The sequence below is a fragment of the Anomaloglossus baeobatrachus genome, assembly GCF_048569485.1.
Source record: "Anomaloglossus baeobatrachus isolate aAnoBae1 chromosome 5 unlocalized genomic scaffold, aAnoBae1.hap1 SUPER_5_unloc_2, whole genome shotgun sequence".
NCBI classification, from domain to species: Eukaryota; Metazoa; Chordata; class Amphibia; order Anura; family Aromobatidae; genus Anomaloglossus; species Anomaloglossus baeobatrachus.
Window position 1 is genome coordinate 591,601 of NW_027441795.1, and position 19,859 is coordinate 611,459.

The 19,859-nt window shown below is 46.0% G+C and overlaps 1 protein-coding gene across 1 annotated transcript; it reads left to right on the forward strand.

Moving 5' to 3' along the window:
- The first annotated feature begins 1,046 nt into the window (after nt 1–1,046).
- Nucleotides 1,047–10,875, forward strand: LOC142258959 (uncharacterized). Its single transcript, XM_075331508.1, has 6 exons — nt 1,047–1,151; nt 1,281–1,460; nt 1,542–1,665; nt 2,239–2,336; nt 2,534–2,624; nt 10,501–10,875. Exons 1-6 carry the CDS (start codon nt 1,080–1,082, stop codon nt 10,794–10,796), a joined length of 861 nt encoding a protein of 286 aa, XP_075187623.1. The 5' UTR covers nt 1,047–1,079; the 3' UTR covers nt 10,797–10,875.
- Nucleotides 10,876–19,859: the final 8,984 nt, after the last annotated feature.

Genomic DNA, 19,859 nt, shown 5'->3' on the forward strand with positions numbered 1-19,859 from the left:
AGGTGCAGGGTATTATATATCTAGTGTGCGGCTCTGCAGGTGGAGGTAGGTGCAGGGTATTATATATCTGGTGTGCGGCTCTGCAGGTGGAGGTAGGTGCAGGGTATTATATATCTAGTGTGCGGCTCTGCAGGTGGAGGTAGGTGCAGGGTATTATATATCTAGTGTGCGGCTCTGCAGGTGGAGGTAGGTGCAGGGTATTATATATCTAGTGTGCGGCTCTGCAGGTGGAGGTAGGTGCAGGGTATTATATATCTAGTGTGCGGCTCTGCAGGTGGAGGTAGGTGCAGGGTATTATATATCTAGTGTGCGGCTCTGCAGGTGGAGGTGTGTGGAGATTCCCCATTACTGGGGCAGGCGGCATTAACCCCTTCAGCTCTGAGACTTTCTTGTAGTTTTTCTCTCGCTGATTTCTATAAATTGTGAGGTTTTTGTTCCTTTTCCTCTGATAGATACAAACGCCCCAACTATGAGAGGCCGGAAGTGAGGAAACCCGTCTGCCCTCAGTCCTCGGCCCCTTTCTGCCCTCAGTCCTCGGCCCCTTTCTGCCCTCAGTCCTCGGCCCCTTTCTGCCCTCAGTCCTCGGCCCCTTTCTGCCCTCAGTCCTCGGCCCCTTTCTGCCCTCAGTCCTCGGCCCCTTTCTGCCCTCAGTCCTCGGCCCCTTTCTGCCCTCAGTCCTCGGCCCCTTTCTGCCCTCAGTCCTCGGCCCCTTTCTGCCCTCAGTCCTCGGCCCCTTTCTGCCCTCAGTCCTCGGCCCCTTTCTGCCCTCAGTCCTCGGCCCCTTTCTGCCCTCAGTCCTCGGCCCCTTTCTGCCCTCAGTCCTCGGCCCCTTTCTGCTCTCAGTCCTCAGCCCCTTTCTGCCCTCGGCCCCTTTTTGCCCCCCCCACAGTATAATGTTCCCCAGAATGTTCTCATTATATGTTTCCCCTTATTATCTCCAGTAATTGTATTATTACAGCTGATTCTTTATGATGTCACATCGTCATCTTCTCCCCATTCAGGTCCCTACAATATCGGATCCTCTCAGTGGAGATCTTCTATAGAAGAGAATCCTCCTGATTGCCCCGTGAAGGGTGGATATGGACAGGGACAAGATGGCGGAGAGGATATTACACCTCACCCTAGAGATCCTCTTCCGGCTTACTGGAGAGGTGAGAAATTCTGATGACGTCACATTACATCATTCTTATCTATGGGAATAACAGATGGACAGAACTGGAGAGGTGAGGACTCTGGAAATGTCTGGAGTGAGATTTATTACTGTGTCTCTCCATAACCAGGATTACACAGTAGTGAAGAAGACCTCTAGTGAGCGCTGTCAGGCCCCTGTGTCTGAGGGATGGGGAAGACCCCTGAGCCCAATCACGGGGCCTCCACCTCACCCCACGATACATGAGGACATCAATGACCAGAAGATCCTAGAACTCACCTACAAGATGATTGAGCTGCTGACTGGAGAGGTGACACTGCTGGGAATGCTGGGAGATTATACAGTAACGCTATGAAGGGATCGGGGGTGACGGTATCATTGTATGTGTCAGGTTCCTATAAGGTGTCAGGACGTCACCGTCTATTTCTCCATGGAGGAGTGGGAGTATTTAGAAGGACACAAAGATCTGTACAAGGACGTCATGATGGAGGTTCCCCAGCCCCTCACATCACCAGGTAATATTCAAAGCAAGAAGGCCTGCGGAGACACCATCACATGTTTCTCAACGCTGGCAGGAAACTAGCCAGGTCTTTCACCGGGAAGGAACAACCACGGGAAGGGCAGTCTCCAGTCTCCCTAAGGTCAACCATCCTTGCTCACATAGTCTTTTACTAGGCAATGTCCCACTAGCCAGATTCCTACTCCACACTGATGAGGGGCAAATACCCCGAAACGGCTGTCTGTGGATGGATACCATGTTTGGCATAGGTGGTCTCCTTGACTGGAGACTGCCCTTCCCGTGGTTGTTCCTTCCCGGTGAAAGACCTGGCTAGTTTCCTGCCAGCGTTGAGAAACATGTGATGGTGTCTCCGCAGGCCTTCTTGCTTTGAATATTTCCCAGGGGGCATTGCTCTAGAATCACTGCGTTGAGAAACACGTGATGGTGTCTCCGCAGTGGTGGATGTTGATCTCCCTAAGGTCAACCATCCTTGCTCACATCACCAGGTAATAGACAGGACTAAATACACACGGCCTATAATTATCTGTATGTAAGGAATGAATTCAGTCCCTGTATGTGTCTCCTCCAGCTCTATCCAGTAAGAGGACAACACCAGAGAGATGTCCCCGTCCTCTTCTCCCACAGGACTGTAAACAAGAAGACCCCGATGTTCCTCAGGATCATCAGGTAGATGGAGAGAAGGTGCCATGAAATCTCCCTATGATGTGTAGACGGCTGTGAAGGTCTTGTGCTCAGTCTTGTTTTATCCTCCAGTATTATATGTGTTATACTTGTGTAATGAGAGCGGTGGAGATGGCAGGATTAGAGCTGATCATAGATGGGACTTCTCCATCTGTCTGTGACTTTTACAATATTTGTTTCAGGGGGAAGATCTGCCCCATATTAATACTACAGAGACATATGTGAGGGGTGATGAGCGGAGTACATTGGAGATTCCTACAGATAACCGCCCAGGTGAGTAGTGACCACTAAATGCAGAGAAGTCACAGATTCTTCTCAGTCACCGGCTGTGGCTGCTTTATCAGGGTTGTAGTCCGGCCATATCAAATGGTCACCATTCTGCTGCTAGACCACCACAAGCTCCTCCACACAATACTATCCCCATTATTTTGGGTATTGGACGCCCTTCTGTTGGAGTGAGATCTGTATCAGCCAGATCTTACAGGTAGGATCCATCCTATCCTCTGAAATTAGAAGATGTTGACCCTTAGCTGCCCAGATTTCCTATCTGCAAAACCAAATGACAGTGTACGCAGAATGTGCAGACAACTTAGAAAATCATGGGAAGAAGAATCTAATCTGTATGGAGGACCCCTAAGAGAAAGCGGAGGGTAATGATGCTGGTGACGTCCTAGATTCTTAGTTTGGTGCCGTGTTCACCAGGTGAATAAAGATTGATTGCTCTCAGTGGGAGAAACTAAATAATAATCTTGTAGTTGATGAAGAGACCTCAGTAGTCTGGAAAGCTTGCTCTGTAACATCATTTATTTTATTTTTGTTCTCCATTAATAAGTATCATAACTACAAGATTCTTATTGTTTCTCCACTGAGAGCGATGACTCCATCTTTTATAACTACAAGATTCACTGGCGGACATACAACGATGCAGCTGCACAGGGGCCCTGAGCAGGAAAGGCCCCCAGGGCCTGAAAACATATGGAGATTTCCTTTGCTGGTGGCAGCTGCAATACTAGCAGGAGAAGCAGGGGCAGAACAGCTGAACGCATATGATTCTGCTGAGCTGACACAGGCCCCTTCCCTCACCTGTTAGAGGCCTGCAGGAGGCAGGGGGGAGGATTCATCACCTCTGCGAAAGCTGAGTATTTTTCTGTATACATCCTCGTATTCACCTATATGTTCATATTATTTCAGCTCTATTACAAGTCTGAGAAATGCCGATGTGGTGAAGTCACATGTGCACATATAGGTGAATACATACAAAGAAGACTCCTACTCTCTTTTTTTAATGGCGTGTGCATGTAATGTAGTGTGTGTATTTATATACTCACCTACCGCCGCTCTTCTACTTTCCTGAGTGATGTCACCACTCTCTAGTATCTCGGGTCACACTACACTCTGAGCCAGAGGTCTTTTACAATTAAAGCCCATTGAGCTTCTTTCTGTTGCTCCATAGACCTACGTTGTAAGTCACTTTTGGGTCCTGCAGAGCACAGTGTGACCTGGAGATACTGGAATGTGGTGACGTCACTGAGAAGAGGCACAGAACAGCGCTGGATACCAGAGAGAGCGGCGGTAGCGTCACTGAGAAGAGGAACAGAACAGCGCTGGACACCAGAGAGAGCGGCGGTAGCGTCACTGAGAAGAGGAACAGAACAGCGCTGGACACCAGAGAGAGCGGCGGTAGGTGAGTGTATTCTCACACTACATGCATAAACACAGATTCCATCAGTAAGCAAGTTAGTGGAGGCTTCTTTAATGATGTCTATGGTGCGGCTGTTTTTTGTTGTATTTCCTGGAGGTAATTGGGAGGTCCATTGGTCAGCAAGTTTAACATCCAACGCAGTTCTCCCTCCGGCCAGCAGGGGGAGCTCTGAACCTGGGATTCCAGGGAGGATCCCCTTAAGTCTGATCTGAGGGAGGAAGTAGTGGTCAGTCTGTAGAGAGCAGTAGAAGTGAACAGACGCAGAGTGAGCTGTCCTGTGAATCTGGGGCCTAGAGCTAGAGTAGCTTGGCCCAGAGAATCAGGAGTAGCTGAGAGGCAGCGGAGAGACTCGGACATCGGAGTCTGTGGCCACCAGGGCTTAAACATACTCCCTGGTAGCCGAATCCGAAGGGCAGGAGAGCTGCAAGCACCTGACCCAAAAACATCCCAAAAGCACAGCTGCAGCATCAAGGCCCGGTGTGGACTCCAGCAGAGAAGCACGAGAGAGAGGGCCTGCGCAGCCTGCTACAGAGGGAAAGGGACGTACCATCAGTCCAGCAGCAAGAGGGCCATTGCTGGATTCAGAGAGGCAGGGTCCTATCATAACAAAGAAAAGCACAGGAGTAGGCCTCATACTCAGCTGGCCAGAAAGATCTCCCCAAGTACTTCCAGGCCGACCGGATCCCCATCACCACCTGTAACGGTCTCCCAGGACTGGACTGTTTCCAAAGTAAAGAGGAAAAGGTAAAGAGACTGTTGTTTGTGCCTGGTTCTTTCATTGCCTGTCGGCCCTGCACCGTGTTAGCCACATAACCCCATAGACTTCCACGAGCACTAACAGTGTCCCCGGGGCTCCGCTCCACCTGTGGGGAGCCGTACCACCATTGCTGCTATAACATCACCCCGGAGGCCTCACACAGCAGCGGCGGCTTAATAGCCGCAGACCACAGGTGGCGTCACGAACACCAACTTTATTCACCAAGCCGCATATTTTACTGACACCCACCAGGGCCACGGAGCCGGGCCCAGCCACCACTGACTACCACCGGACTAGTCCGGCCCGGCACCGGGTGTCCCATAGCCCTGGGGTGGGCGAGTCATACCCACCTGTCATATAGAGCGCTGCTTAAAAGGATCCTTCCAGCGGATATATGTTGTCCGTGGATCGAGCAGCGTGTATCAGACATCACATCTATATGACTAGTATTTGATGCGGCTCAGTCCCAGACATCTATTAAAGTGTTCTTTCTCCTCTGAATCTCCACAGCACTTTAGGGGCACATATACCTGGCTGTGATCATACAACCACTGCCTGGTACAGGCTGTCCACGGCTCATGGGTCTCAGCTGTCAGGGGCACATATACCTGGCTGTGATCGTACAGCCACTGCCTGGTAGAGGCTGTCCACGACTCATGGGTCTCAGTTGTCAGGGTCACATATACCTGGCTGTGATCGTACAGCCACTGCTTGGTACAGGCTGCCGATGGCTCATGGGTCTCAGCTGTCAGGGGAAAAGCAATACTGCCGCAACGGCAAAACAGTGAAGCCCAAATCCTGATTGGAATATCAGTTAAAGCAAGGATTAAAATTTAACTTTTAATATCACACATCTAAAATCATGATATAACAAAAGTGCAGTGCAGTGCAGTGCATGAATAAATAACAATAAATAGATAGATCTCACCCAGTTTTTCTCCTGAGGGGATCACACACCACCGGAAAAATCCAAGGCAGAAGCGGGCCAAATTTGAACATGAGGGGGAGGGGACCAGTATCAAAAATTCCTTACCCCTGTCGTGCCCCTGCAAAGAAAGCTTCTGCCCTTACAAGGGCAGCACCCAAGTCAGGAATTCTAACCCAATAAATATGCACACCCTCCCAACGCGTTTCCCTCTCCATGTAATAGGAGAGTTCATCAGGGGAGAAAAAATTAAAGTAAAGCCTGCAATGGCAGGACAATCCCACACCCACACAAAGCACGTTGGTGGTACAATTGTGTGTTTGCTAATGGCCAGTGGGACCCATCTCCCCTGATGAACTCTCCTATTACACGGAGAGGGAAAGGCGTTGGGAGGGTGTGCATATTTATTGGGTTAGCATTCCTGACTTGGGTGCTGCCCTTGTAAGGGCAGAAGCTTTCTTTGCAGGGGCACGACAGGGGTAAGGAATTTTTGATACTGGTCTGTGACGCCCTGGCAAAGCCAGGTTGTCACAGAAAGAGTTAATCCTCCTTGGTAATCTGATCTCACACCGGTGCAGCAGGACAAACCACATCCCCCAGGGTAAGAGAAAAGCAGAGCAGAGGGGAGGGGCTGGAGCAGAGTGTTTGGAGAGACAGACAGAAGAGGAGTCTGGAGTTGTAGCTCCCAGGCTGAGAGTGAAGCGTGCTCCGAGAGGGCCGGGACAGGCTGCAGTGAGGAAGGGGCCAGAGGTAGCCGGAGCAAGGTAGTGGCCCGACGGTACCTAGGGTGACCCGGATCACTGCAGGGGAGTGGATTCCCCGTTCCCGGCTGAGGAGAAAGAGGAAGAGAGTGGAGAGAAAGGCACCTGGCTGCAGGGAAAGAACAGGAGCTGCTGCACCCTGTGTGGGACACTAACACCCCCGTACCGAAGGCTGCGGACACCGGCAATTCCTAGTTTACCAGTGACTCTGTGTGAACTACTTGTGAGTACGCCCGTGCCCTCAGGCACCGCACCGCAGCACTGCGCCCTGCTCCCTGCTTATCCCCGAACGGGCCCCGGGACCAACTGCCCCTACCCACGGAGGGGTTAACATCCTAAGCTGCATCCCAACACCGTTCCCGGGAGTCCCGCACCTTCATCGCAGCGGTGGTGTCCACAATCACCACAACCGTGGGTGGCGTCACGGACAATCTCCCTTAACAAACCCCCTTTTACTGTGGAGCCTGGGATCACAGACCGGGTCACGCCATCGTGATGCCCACAGAAGTGACCTCGTGGCCCGGATCTGAGTACCCCCTGGTCCCCGGGCGACACAGGTCCCCTCCCCCTCATGTCCAAATTTGGCCCGCTTCTGCCTTGGATTTTTCCAGTGGTGTGTGATCCCCTCAGGAGAAAGATCTCACACAGTTTATCTATTTATTGTTATTTATGCATGCACTGCACTGCACTTTTGTTATATCATGATTTTAGATGTGTGATATTAAAAGTTAAATTTTAATCCTTGCTTTAACTGACTGGTCTCAGCTGTCAGGGTCACACATACCTGGCTGTGATCATACAGCCACTGCCTGGTACAGCCTGCCACGGCTCATGGGTCTCAGCTGTCAGGGTCACACATACCTGGCTGTGATCATACAGCCACTGCCTGGTAGAGGCTGTCCACGGCTCATGGGTCTCAGCTATCAGGGTCACACATACCTGGCTGTGATCATAGAACCACTGCCTGGTACAGGCTGCTCACGGCTCATGGGTCTCAGCTGTCAGGATCACACATACCTGGCTGTGATCATACAACCACTGCCTGGTACAGGCTGCTCACGGTTCATGGGTCTCATCTGTCAGGATCACACATACCTGGCTGTGATCATACAACCACTGCCTGGTACATGCTGCTCACGGCTCATGGGTCTCAGCTGTCAGGGTCACACATACCTGGCTGTGATCATACAGCCACTGCCTGGTACAGCCTGCCACGGCTCATGGGTCTCAGCTATCAGGGTCACACATACCTGGCTGTGATCATACAACCACTGCCTGGTACAGCCTGCCACGGCTCATGGGTCTCATCTGTCAGGGTCACACATACCTGGCTGTGATCATACAACCACTGCCTGGTACAGGCTGCTCACGGTTCATGGGTCTCATCTGTCAGGATCACACATACCTGGCTGTGATCATACAACCACTGCCTGGTACAGGCTGCTCACGGCTCATGGGTCTCAGCTGTCAGGGTCACACATACCTGGCTGTGATCATACAGCCACTGCCTGGTACAGCCTGCCACGGCTCATGGGTCTCAGCTATCAGGGTCACACATACCTGGCTGTGATCATAGAACCACTGCCTGGTACAGCCTGCCACGGCTCATGGGTCTCATCTGTCAGGATCACACATACCTGGCTGTGATCATACAACCACTGCCTGGTACAGCCTGCCACGGCTCATGGGTCTCATCTGTCAGGGTCACACATACCTGGCTGTGATCATACAGCCACTGCCTGGTACAGGCTGCTCACGGCTCATGGGTCTCAGCTATCAGGGTCACACATACCTGGCTGTGATCATACAACCACTGCCTGGTACAGCCTGCCACGGCTCATGGGTCTCAGCTGTCAAGGTCACATATACCTGGCTGTGATCATACAACCACTGCCTGGTACAGCCTGCCACGGCTCATGGGTCTCCGCTATCAGGGTCACACATACCTGGCTGTGATCATACAGCCACTGCCTGGTACAGGCTGCCACGGCTCATGTGTCTCAGCTATCAGGGTCACATATACCTGGCTGTGATCATACAGCCACTGCCTGGTACAGGCTGCCCATGGCTAATGGGTCTCAGCTTTCGGGTTCCCTATAAAGGAGTTGTGTGAAATAATACATGTACGTTAAAGAAATTGTCTCACAAAAGGATCTTATGGGGGTTCAACTTTGTAAAACGAACAAAATAAATTATTCTCACCTGCAGTCACCCTCCTGGATCCAGCGCAGGCTGTCCTGTGGTCTGTGCCAGCATTAATTATGTTACCGTTCTACCAGACACAGGACCGCTGCAGCTTGTGATTGGCTGCAGCGGTTAGGTAACATGAACTGCAGGCATCACAAGCTGCAGCAGTCCCGCGTCCCGTAAAATGGTGAGATAATGCTAACGAAGACCCCAGGACGACCTGCGCTGGATCCAGGAGGGTGACTGCAGGGGAACACAATTTATTTTATTTTTACAGAATCTGGCCTCCAGGTAATGACCTTGTGTCTGGACAATCCCTTTAATAAACTATAAATCCTCATCTTTCTTGCACCTGACAGCTCTAGTATTCCAATCCCTGATGCTTCTGTTTACAATGGCTGCAGACATCACAGCCCAGGTGCCTAATGTGACCGCTGCAGACAATCACTGGCTTCAGACTTTTGAGCCATATACCACTGACAAGCTTCAAAACACACAGAGTATACAGGCTGTGCCATCTCCAATGTAACTAGACGCATTGGAGACAGCGCTGAAGCTGCAGCAGATAGAAGGACGGCAGGACTGTGCTGTGTTATATCCAGATGGTGAATATGGAGCTTATTTATTGTTTAGATTTGGTAGTTGTGTCCTAAACTAGTAATAAACGCTACAATCTATATGTTTACATCATTTCGTTACCGTAGGGGGGGGGGAAATATTTGTTGCACAGGGGCCCCCTGCAGTCTGTGTCCGCCCCTGACAAGATTCTTATTGTTTCTCCCACTGAGAGCAATGAATCCATCCTCCTAGAATCTCGGCATCTTATTGATGGATCTTCCTTCTCTCTCTTCTGATGAATGTGCTGATAGGGGCGTTTATATCCAAAGTTCAGCACAGGGTAACTGTAACATATGAGGGGGGTTAGGATTATCCAACAGTGGGTACATGGAGGCCGGGCAGCCCACCCACAGGCTTTCTAAAATTTAACTTCTTCACCCCCGGGCAATTTTTATTTTTTATTTTTCAGTCAATATAGACATATAAGGGATTATTTTTTGCAGGATGAGTTGTACTTTTGAATTACACTATTCATTTTATCATATAGTGTACTGTAAAATGGTAGAATAATTCCAACTGCAGTAAAATTGCAAAAAGTTAGGGGAATTACACAATGTTTTTTATTTACCATGTTGACTATATGTTCACATGTTTAGCCTCTGATGGTGAAGAAAGGCTTGTGCTGGGAGGTAGCTGCCAGATGTAACGCCACGGAGACTTGGTACTGTGATAGTTGACTCCAGGGGTCGGCGATTGGATTATCACAGTCACGATGTGGTCGTGTGCAGACTAGACAGCTGGTGTAGGCAGGTGCAGTGGATAGCGCTAATAAAACAGGTACAGTAGATACATCAGGCACAGCTGGTATAGATAGATGTAGCAACTACAGTGGGCACAGTGTATACTAGGAAACAGACACGTGTTATCACACATAGCATGAGACTTAGGAAACAGAACAGGAACGGACAACTAGCAACATACCTCTAATGATAGACCACGTTGCCCAGGAACCTCCCATAGGGGGAGGATGCCTTAAATATCTAGTGCCTCTCAGCCGTAGGTTGTGAGGCACTTCCAGGTAAGGGCACTTTGGCCCTTTAAGAATATATAAGCGGGCCCTAAGCACACTCCCAGGAGACCTGAATCGGGGAAAGGCTGCAGTTCACTGCGGGGACACCAGTAACAGCTATTTTATGAATTATATAAATTATATCCTTAAATTTGTATATGTTGTTGTAAATAATTTTAATTCTTGGCAGATACCTGTACCAGGAAAACAGAGGCACAAATTACATCTTCAAATTTAAAATCAGATGACCTTGACAGCACACAAGATATAACTGAAGTGAATGCCACTATTCAAGATATACCATCATCCCTTCACCGCAAAGATCTATCATGTGATTCTTTTAAACAAGTCCTATATTCTGAATCATTACAGACTATTAAGAAAAATAAATGTCACAAAAGCAGCATTAAAAATCAAAGTGCTGTTACAGCAAAGAAGCCATTTTCAACTTCAGAATATCAAAAAAAATTACAAAAATTCACATAGGGGAGAATTTTTTTTTTCCAGAATCTGTTAGTTACCAGAGAACTCACACAGGGGAGAAGCCATTTTCGTGTTCAGAATGTAGTAAATGTTTTAACCGAAAATCATATCTTGTTACACATCAGAGAATTCACACAGGTGGGAAACTTTATTCATGTTCCGAATGTGGTAAATGTTTTAACTGTAAAACAAATTTTGTTACACATCACAGAATTCACACAGGTGACAAACCTTTTTCATGTTCAGAATGTGGGAGATTTTTTAACCGAAAATTACATCTTATTTCACATCAGAGAACTCACACAGGTGAGAAACCTTTTTCATGTTCAGAATGTGGGAAATGTTTTAACTGTAAAACAAATCTTGTTAAGCATCAGAGAACTCACACGAGTGAGAAGCCATATTCATGTCCAGAATGTGGGAAATGTTTTACCCAAAATTCAAGTCTTGTTACACATCGGAGAACTCATACAGGGGAGAAGCCTTTTTCATGTTTAGAATGTGGGAAATATTTTGCACACAAATCAACTCTTGTTACACACCAGAGAACTCACACAAGGTAGAAGCCTTTTTCATGTTCAGAATGTGGAAGATTTGTTAACCGAAAAGTACATCTTATTTCACATCAGAGAATTCACACAGGGGAGAAGCCTTTTTCATGTTCAGAATGTGGGAGATGTTTTAACACCAAAGAATTCACACAGGGGAGAAACCCTTGACATGTTTAGAATGAGGGAAATATTTTGCACACAAATTGGTTATTTTTGAACATCACAAAACTCACAAAGGTTAAAGCCATTATCATACCTAGAAGGTGAGAAATGTTTTACTTGAAAATTATAATTTGTGGCCCACTAAGAAAAATTTACATTGGCCACGCGAAGCCTTTTGGAAGTAGTGTTAATTAAACCATTTAATGCAAAAAAAATTTACCTCCCTATTATCTCTTTTCTTGTGTAGGTGGAGGAGGTGGGGTGAAGTGATTCTCTCTGTTCTTTTATTGGATATTTCTATTAGATCCTTAGAAACCCATATCCCTTATTTAAGCCTTGCTAATTGGAAAGAGAGTGGCATTTCTAAATTGGCGGCTATTTATAGAGATTCTCAGTTAATGCCTTTTTTGTAGATGGTTGAGAAAATTTGATCACATTGAAACTGTCTTTATCAATATCTCCAAGTGAGACATCTCCTTAGTACAGGATCTGACATTGGGTATTATTATTATTATTATTTATTTATTATTATAGCGCCATTTATTCCATGGCGCTTTACAAGTGAAAGAGGATATACGTACAACAATCACTAACAGTACAAAACAGACTGGTATAGGAGGAGAGAAGACCCTGCCCGCAAGGGCTCACAGTCTACAGGGAATGGGTGATGGTACAATACGTGAGGACAGAGCTCGTTGCGCAGTGGTGTACTGGACTGAGGGTTATTGTAGGTTGTAGGCTTGTTGAAAGAGATGGGTCATGAGGCTCCTCTTGAAGCTTTCCACAGTAGGGAAGAGTCTGATATGCTGAGGTAGAGCGTTCCAGAGTATGGGGGAGGCATGGGAGAAATCTTGTATGCGATTGTGGGAAGAGGAGATAAGAGAGGAGTGGAGAAGGAGATCTTGTGAGGATCTGAGGTTGCGTGCAGGTAGGTACCGGGAGACTAGGTCACAGATGTAAGGAGGAGACTGATGGTGGATGGCTTTGTATGTCATGGTTAATGTTTTGAACTGGAGTCGTTGGGCGATGGCAAGCCAGTGAAGGGATTGGCAGAGTGGTGAGGCTGGGGAGTAGCGAGGGGAGAGGTGGATTAAGCGGGCCGCGGAGTTTAGGATAGATTGGAGGGGTGCAACAGTGTTGGAAGGGAGGCCAAAGAGCAGGAGGTTGCAGTAGTCGAGGCGGGAGATGATGAGGGTATGCACTAATGTTTTTGCTGATTCTTGGTTAATTCATCTCCTCTCTCTCTACATAGACTTTTTCAAAAAGGGGAATATTATATTAAAGGGGTCTCAATTTTATATAGTTTTTTTTTAAACTCCCCGTTACAAAATCTGAAGTTGTCATACATGGTAAAATGGGAGCAATAGGTATCTTTTACATTCTTCCCTCAACAATGGTGGGCGCTTCGGAATGCATTTATAGGTCCTCACTCAGCTTGTATAAATCACCTAAAACAAATTAAAAAAAAATCATACAGGGTGGTATCTGTTTCCAGGCAAATTGGCTCACATGTTCCCTGATTATTCCCCTTTCTGTTGGACAGCCTGTCTTCAGAAAGGCACGCTGGGGCATGTATGGTGGTCCTGTCCTAAAGTTATGGTATTTTGGGAGCAGGTGTTTGATCTAGTTTTATCTGTAACTGGTCTTCGTGTAATTATGGATGATCCACTGGTAATCCTGAATATAGGACTCGATAACTTCCCTGAAAATGTAAAAACTGTTATTGCTGATATACTTACCTCGGCCAGACGATGTCAGGCTATAAAGTGGAAACTCCCTTCAGTTCCCTCAGTTGAGGAGCTTGTCATTAAAATTAATACTCATTTTCATTATGAATTTACACTTACCCATAATACAGAGAAGAGAAAACAAATTCAGAGAAATTGGGGCATTTCCTTCACATGCTATTTGTCCTATGAGGTTATATTATTTATGTACGGTATTTGTATTATTGATTCCTATGTATAGAATTGACTGGAATGATGTTCTTCCCCTCCCCCCCTCCTATTTTTTATTTCATTAATTTTATTTATTTTTTTTCCTTATTTTGATTTGTGGTAGTTGTTAATATTATCTTAATATTACACCAATTGTGATATGTATTGATTATTGTTATGTAAAAAAAATAAAATATATATTGTAAAAAAAAAAAATGGAAAGCACGTTAGAAGTTACATTACAATAATAATATATACAGTTACTAATAGACGTCTGTTTTCTACAAATCAAATAAAAAAAGTAATATTCCATGTGCATCAAACATTTCTCATTGTTATATATTTATTTAGTGACTATATGGACAAGAGTATTGCAACCCTCCCCCAAAAATACTCAACATTCCTCCTCCCTCTTCTTCCTAACTCTCCAATCTCAGCGATCTGCCATTCATTACAGTTAGGGGCACTTTGCACACTACGACATCGCAAGCCGATGCTAGCGATGCCGAGCGCGATAGTCCCCACCCCCGTCGCAGCTGCGATATCTTGTGATTACTGGCGTAGCAAACATTATCGCTACGGCAGCTTCACATGCACTCACCTGCCCTGCGACGTTGCTCTGGCCGGCGACCCGCCTCCTTACTAAGGGGATGGTTCGTGCGGCGTCATAGTAACGTCACACGGCAGGCAGCCAATAGAAGCGGAGGGGAGGAGATGAGCGGGACGTAAACATCCCGTCCACCTCCGTCCTTCCGCATAGCAGGCCGGGACGCAGGTAGGAGATGTTCCTCGCTCCAGCGGCTTCATACACAGCGATGTGTGTTGCCTGCTTGAACGAGGAACAAAATCGTACCGTCGCAGCAGCGGCATTATGGAAATGGCGGACCCTACACCGATCATATGATAACAACACTTTTGTGCTCGTTAATCGTATGTAAAAGGCTTTACACTACGATGTCGGGAGCGACGCCGGATGTGCGTCACTTACGATTTGACCCCGCCGACATCGCACCTGCGATATTGTAGTGTGCAAAGCCCGCCTTACTTTCAGCGCACAATCTCCATGTCTGAACAATGTCTGTAACTTCTCTATACTACAATAATAAACATGTTCATATTACAAATTACTATTTACATCGACCTGTTCCCTCATTATGGCATTAAATATCTTGGAAACAATACTATTATTACTGCAATTTCTCACTGACTTTGTTAACCACGTTTTGCCGGAGTCGTCTGAACCCATCTAAATGTTATCAATTTATGTGTAAGAAACAATAAACGTCCTACCGCAGTTTTCCAACGTGTGTCCAGTGTCAGTTCTTCTATATTCCCTTATATAAAACCTTGGTGTCTCCGACCAAACCTGCTGATAAGGATTTTACAATTGTAATAACTTTACTTTAATAAAGTATTTATAATCCGCAGCCTGTGTATAAGATCCGCAGCTTCCGCTCAGCACTTCCCACCTTTGTCCTCTGTACGTATGCCGACCTTGTGGAGAAACAGAGGGGTCCTATATACCCTATGGATGATTTATAGTTCTGACAGTCTACAATGTCCACTAGGGATATAGATCTGACCCCTTCAAGAATCCTTGTCCATTGATCATCAGTAATGGCCCAATGTCCCTTTCCCATTTACACATTGTATAAAGTCCAGAAATCTCACCAGACGTTCTCCGTGAATTAGATATTGTGATCAGTCTATAGTAATACACGGCACACACTTTGTCTTTGCTTTGCAAGTAAAAGAATTATATAGGAGAAATCATAAATTTTAAAACGATCAATTCCTACGTTTTGGCTTGAGGAGCCGTGTTCACGAGGTCGCTAGGAAAAGAAATATCAATAGTGTCTAAATACATATATACAGATATATACAATAAATACAGTATATTCTTAGGATAAACATCTTTCTTTGGATGAGTATTTTTCAAACTTATGAGAATAATCTCACAATCTGGAAACGTAATATACATTGAATATAGTGCTTACTATAAATAATACGAGATGTACGTATGGCAGTATAACAGGCTATCAAATTTTGCACATGAAACTTTTGAATTGGTCTTGATGTAAAGGACACGTGTGTCCAGCAAAGGGGGTTTATTATGGCCAGTCATCTTCATATGTACTGGCAGGATGCGGAGCATTTTATTTAATATTGACTTCCCTGAAGATCTATTGAAACGCGTCGGAAATTCTTCATACTATCTGCACCATAGGACAAACCAATGAAGGATGCTATGTGTACTGAGAATCATGAGGTCCCAGGTTTGCTATATGGAGAAGCCCATCTGAAGTGGTGAGACCTTTCCTTTTGGCAGGATCCATCTAGATGAAGGGTGGCTTCCTAGGCTATAATAATTGATTAAGGTCTGCCTTCTATCACTATCTCCCTAACCTACCTCCATATTTGAGGTGACTCCTCTGGAGGTGTGGGGTTTTGATTAATGTGTGGCCATTTGGTCATTTTTGTGTGAGTTATGTGTCCTACGCATTGGTGCTGGTACCTATGTGGTTATTGACCAGGCACCATTTGTGTTTTCTTTTAAATCACGTATATTAGTGACCCTGTTCACTTTTAAGATGGTCTTAATAAATGTTAAGTTTTAATATTTTGTGTCTCCTATAAGATTTTTGTGATTAACCCTTCTGTGTGAAACACATGAAACTGTTAGTAATATTAGTAAAAATACATACAAGTTGCATTAGGTTTAAATAGGTTAGGAAGGAGGATGAGGGTAGAGGAAAAGGTAGTGATGATAGCCTATGTAAGGCAGTTATGTACTACCTGTTAATGCTGATCCGCTGGAAATTTGAGGGGTTTTTGGAAATGAGGGTTCCTGAAATGTTAAATGAAAGCAAAGTCAGGAAATGTAAGTTATCTCATATAAGTAGGAAGGGAGAAAAGGATATAATATATGGATAAATGTAGATTGCCTTTGTGTGATGAGCACACCCATATATGTGCTATCCTGGATGTAGCCCTGTTATGGCCTGAGTGCGTGGGCTTTAAATAGCCCCGACGCCTGCGCACTGGCCGTCTCGTGTATTACAGGGTTATGACGTTTCTCTGTAACATGGGAAGATGGCGCCTGCACCTGGGTGACCGACATGTGCGTATTCGTCGTCTCTCACACTGCAGGGAGATGACGTGTGTTGGTGTACTGACCAGAGTCTGCGCCTGCACACTGGAAAGCATCTGGTTGGCCAGCGCATGAGCATTGTGGTGAATTTATGGTAATGGTGTACTAGAGCATCCTGGTGATTATGGAGATGGCGGCGCATGCGCATTTGGAAAACCAGTGATGCGCTAATATAGTAGACGTTTATGTATTGTGAGACATGTTGCGGCAGCTTGGTAGTAATGGGAATGGCAGCGTGTGTGCTCAAATGTGTTTGATATGCTGGGAGTGTCTCAAAGTACATGAATATATGGTGCCCTATTGGTTATATAGGATGGGTAGAGGTAGTGATAAGGGTAGGGAAGGGCAGAGTAAAGTAGCTGGTGGATATATGAATAGACTTTGAGGAGAGAGCGAAGTTAAAGAATAAAAAGCAAAGATAAAGAATAAAAAGCAAATAGATATAAAGATATTGGGACAAACTGGTAGGCCTGATTAGTGGAAAGAAAGGAAAAGGATATATATGGGCAGTGTCAGAGTCAGCTATTGAGGAAGATCTGTAAAAAGATTCTTTTATGAAAAGTACTGTATAATGATATAAATTAGTATGGACTTTTTTAATGAACTAATATATATTTATTTGAACTAATATTTATTTTTCTAAAATATGTATTTTTTTTAATGTATTTTTCAAAAAACATATTTTACAGTGTTTTGTGTACAGTGATATAAGATTGTGTGAGCGAATATAGTTCCCAAAAATATTTGAGGGTTTTATTGCGAAAGAAAAAATTTTGAAAGAACAATTTTCAAAAATGTAAAAAAAAGGAAAAGAGGATGAAGAAAAGAGTACTCCCTACATTAATGTTATAGAAAAAATAGATGCATACGCACCTGTGGCGCCCTGGACAAGCCAGGTCGTCACAGGTACTGCAACAACACACCCCACACCCCGAGATAGGCACACCAGTCACACACAAATCCTTGTTGCCTACCTCCAGGGGCTGATGTCCACACCAGGTGGGGTGGAGCCAGGTGGTTGGCCCCACCCACTGAGGAGTTCACAGTCCTGGAGGCGGGAAAGGAAGTCAGATGAGTTAGGGAGAGTGAAGGAGAAGGAGGGAAGTAGCAGTTGAGCAATCTGACCGTGTCCGGGTACATGGCCCAGGCACCAAGAGCAAGGTTGGCCGACGGTGGTGGCCGTCTGCAGGAGAGGCCGATTGATGCGGAACCGTAGGACCGGGGATGGGCGGTGGCCCGCCGGTACCGAACCGGGGAGCGAAGAGAAGCCAGCACAAACCGGCAGGGCCTACGGACCCCGACCAGACTTGGAGTCGCCGTTAAACCGGTCAAATCTGTTAGCGACCGGAACCTCCGGGGTTTCCTAGCAGCAAAGACCCGATTGAAGGCAACCGCCCAAACCGAGAAAGGGAAATACAGCTACCGCCACAGCTAGAATTCCCAGGGCCAGAGCCTGCGGGCAAAAGGGGCTCCTCCGGCACATATCCAAGCTGGGGAGTGGGTTACCGGTGGGAAGCCATTGGGACCGAAGATCCACAACAGGGAAAGGCAGCCACCACCAACCTTCCGGGGGTAACCACAGCAGCCGGCTGCGGGATCCGTCCATCCAGCCGTTTGTTTTACCGGAGACTCTGTATCCATTCTTGGCTGAGTGAGTACCATCGTGCCGTCTGGCACTGCGCTGCCCCCGCGACCCTGCACCTCGCCAACCCTGCCTCCCCCGTCACCTCACCGGGCCCCGGGACCACCAAATCCCCCTACCCACGGAGGGGAAAGAAACATCTCAGCTGCTCCCTGTCATCGCTCCCGGGATCCCCGTCCAGAGCAGCGGTGGTGCCCCAACCTCACCACAAACCATGGGTGGCGTCACGGACTAACTCCCCAAACCCAAAACCACCCCTTTTCACTCACGGGCGAGGAGCACCGCTCGAGTCCCCGGATCCGGCCCACCGCTCGAGCCACCGAGCAGCCAGCAGCAAGCAGCAGTGCCGGACCCGAGCGTGGCGAGCGCAGCGCCCCCTCCCGCGACACACCTGTGTATACGTGTGTGTGTATATATATATATATATATATATCTCATTGTATCATTGGAAACAGGAAAAAATTCTCCAGCACGATCACAAATCCACGGCCGTCTTTAAAATCCAAATCTTTATTCAGATGGTTAAAAGTCCATAAGACATTCACTTGTCCACATATAGCAGTGAGTTCACATAGGGACTACATGTTTCGGCACAAAACTGCCTTTATCCAGGTCCACAGCTGCTCTGTTAGAATAGACTATTTTAAACAGAAGGGAGAAGGAGGAAACCTTCCAGTAATTAAACACTAAAAATAGTCAAAACCATTAAGATTCCAGCAGTAAAATGTAAAACACTAGTTCTGTTAGAATCAAAGCTACCAATTATTACCAAAAACAGAGTACATGATATTAGCAAGAAGAAAACATGCACAACAATTTCATAACATACATTAATACTGTGTTATCAGATCCAACCTGCTGTTTAAACCATTAGGAATGTGAGTTTCTAACAAAAATATCCATTTACTTCATGAGCCAAAACATTTTTATGGAGATCCCTCCACTTTTTCTATCCCTTTAAAGAAAATACTGCTTAGATCTCCTTTGTGTTTATGTGCAAAATGTGGTGAAACCACTGAAGCACCTGCTATAGGGAGATTTAATGCATCTGAAATATGTTTTTTGATGTGTTTATTAACGGTCCCATCGTGCAGCCGACGTATTGAAGTTCACATTCACAACATTCTATCAAATAAATCACGTTTTCCGTGTTGCAATTTATAAAGTCTTTTATCATATACTCCCTTTTATTAAAATTGGAAGAACATTTTTCATCTTTACTGACAAAATTGCAACACTTACAAACATTAGCGCCACATTTATAAAATCCGGATAATTTTAACCAATTTTGTGTGGAAGAATCAGCCTTACCAAGGAATAGACGGGGGGATAAAAAAATCTCCAATTGTAGACGCTCTTTTAGATACAAATTTTGTCTCTTTTTTAAGGATATTTTTTACTTCAATATCTTGTTCCAATAGAGGTAAAAACTTTATTATTACAGAGGTGATCTTTTTGAACTGGGGACTATACTTGGTGGCAAATTTATAGATTCCCTATTCTTGTTATTATTATTAACCCTATCCGTTTCATTTTTTAGCAATAAATTCCGATCTTTATTCTTTGCAATTTTCTGGGCTCTATCCAAACTCCAATCAGGATAGCCTCGAGGCTTCAATCTTT

Bases quoted from the DNA above. Each gene is read 5' to 3' on its own strand.
- LOC142258959 (XM_075331508.1), top strand. From the start codon at position 1,080: ATGGACAGGGACAAGATGGCGGAGAGGATATTACACCTCACCCTAGAG. The intron at 1,666-2,238 runs GTAATATTCAAA...TGTCTCCTCCAG, and splicing joins CCAGCCCCTCACATCACCAG to CTCTATCCAGTAAGAGGACA. The intron at 2,337-2,533 runs GTAGATGGAGAG...TATTTGTTTCAG, and splicing joins ATGTTCCTCAGGATCATCAG to GGGGAAGATCTGCCCCATAT.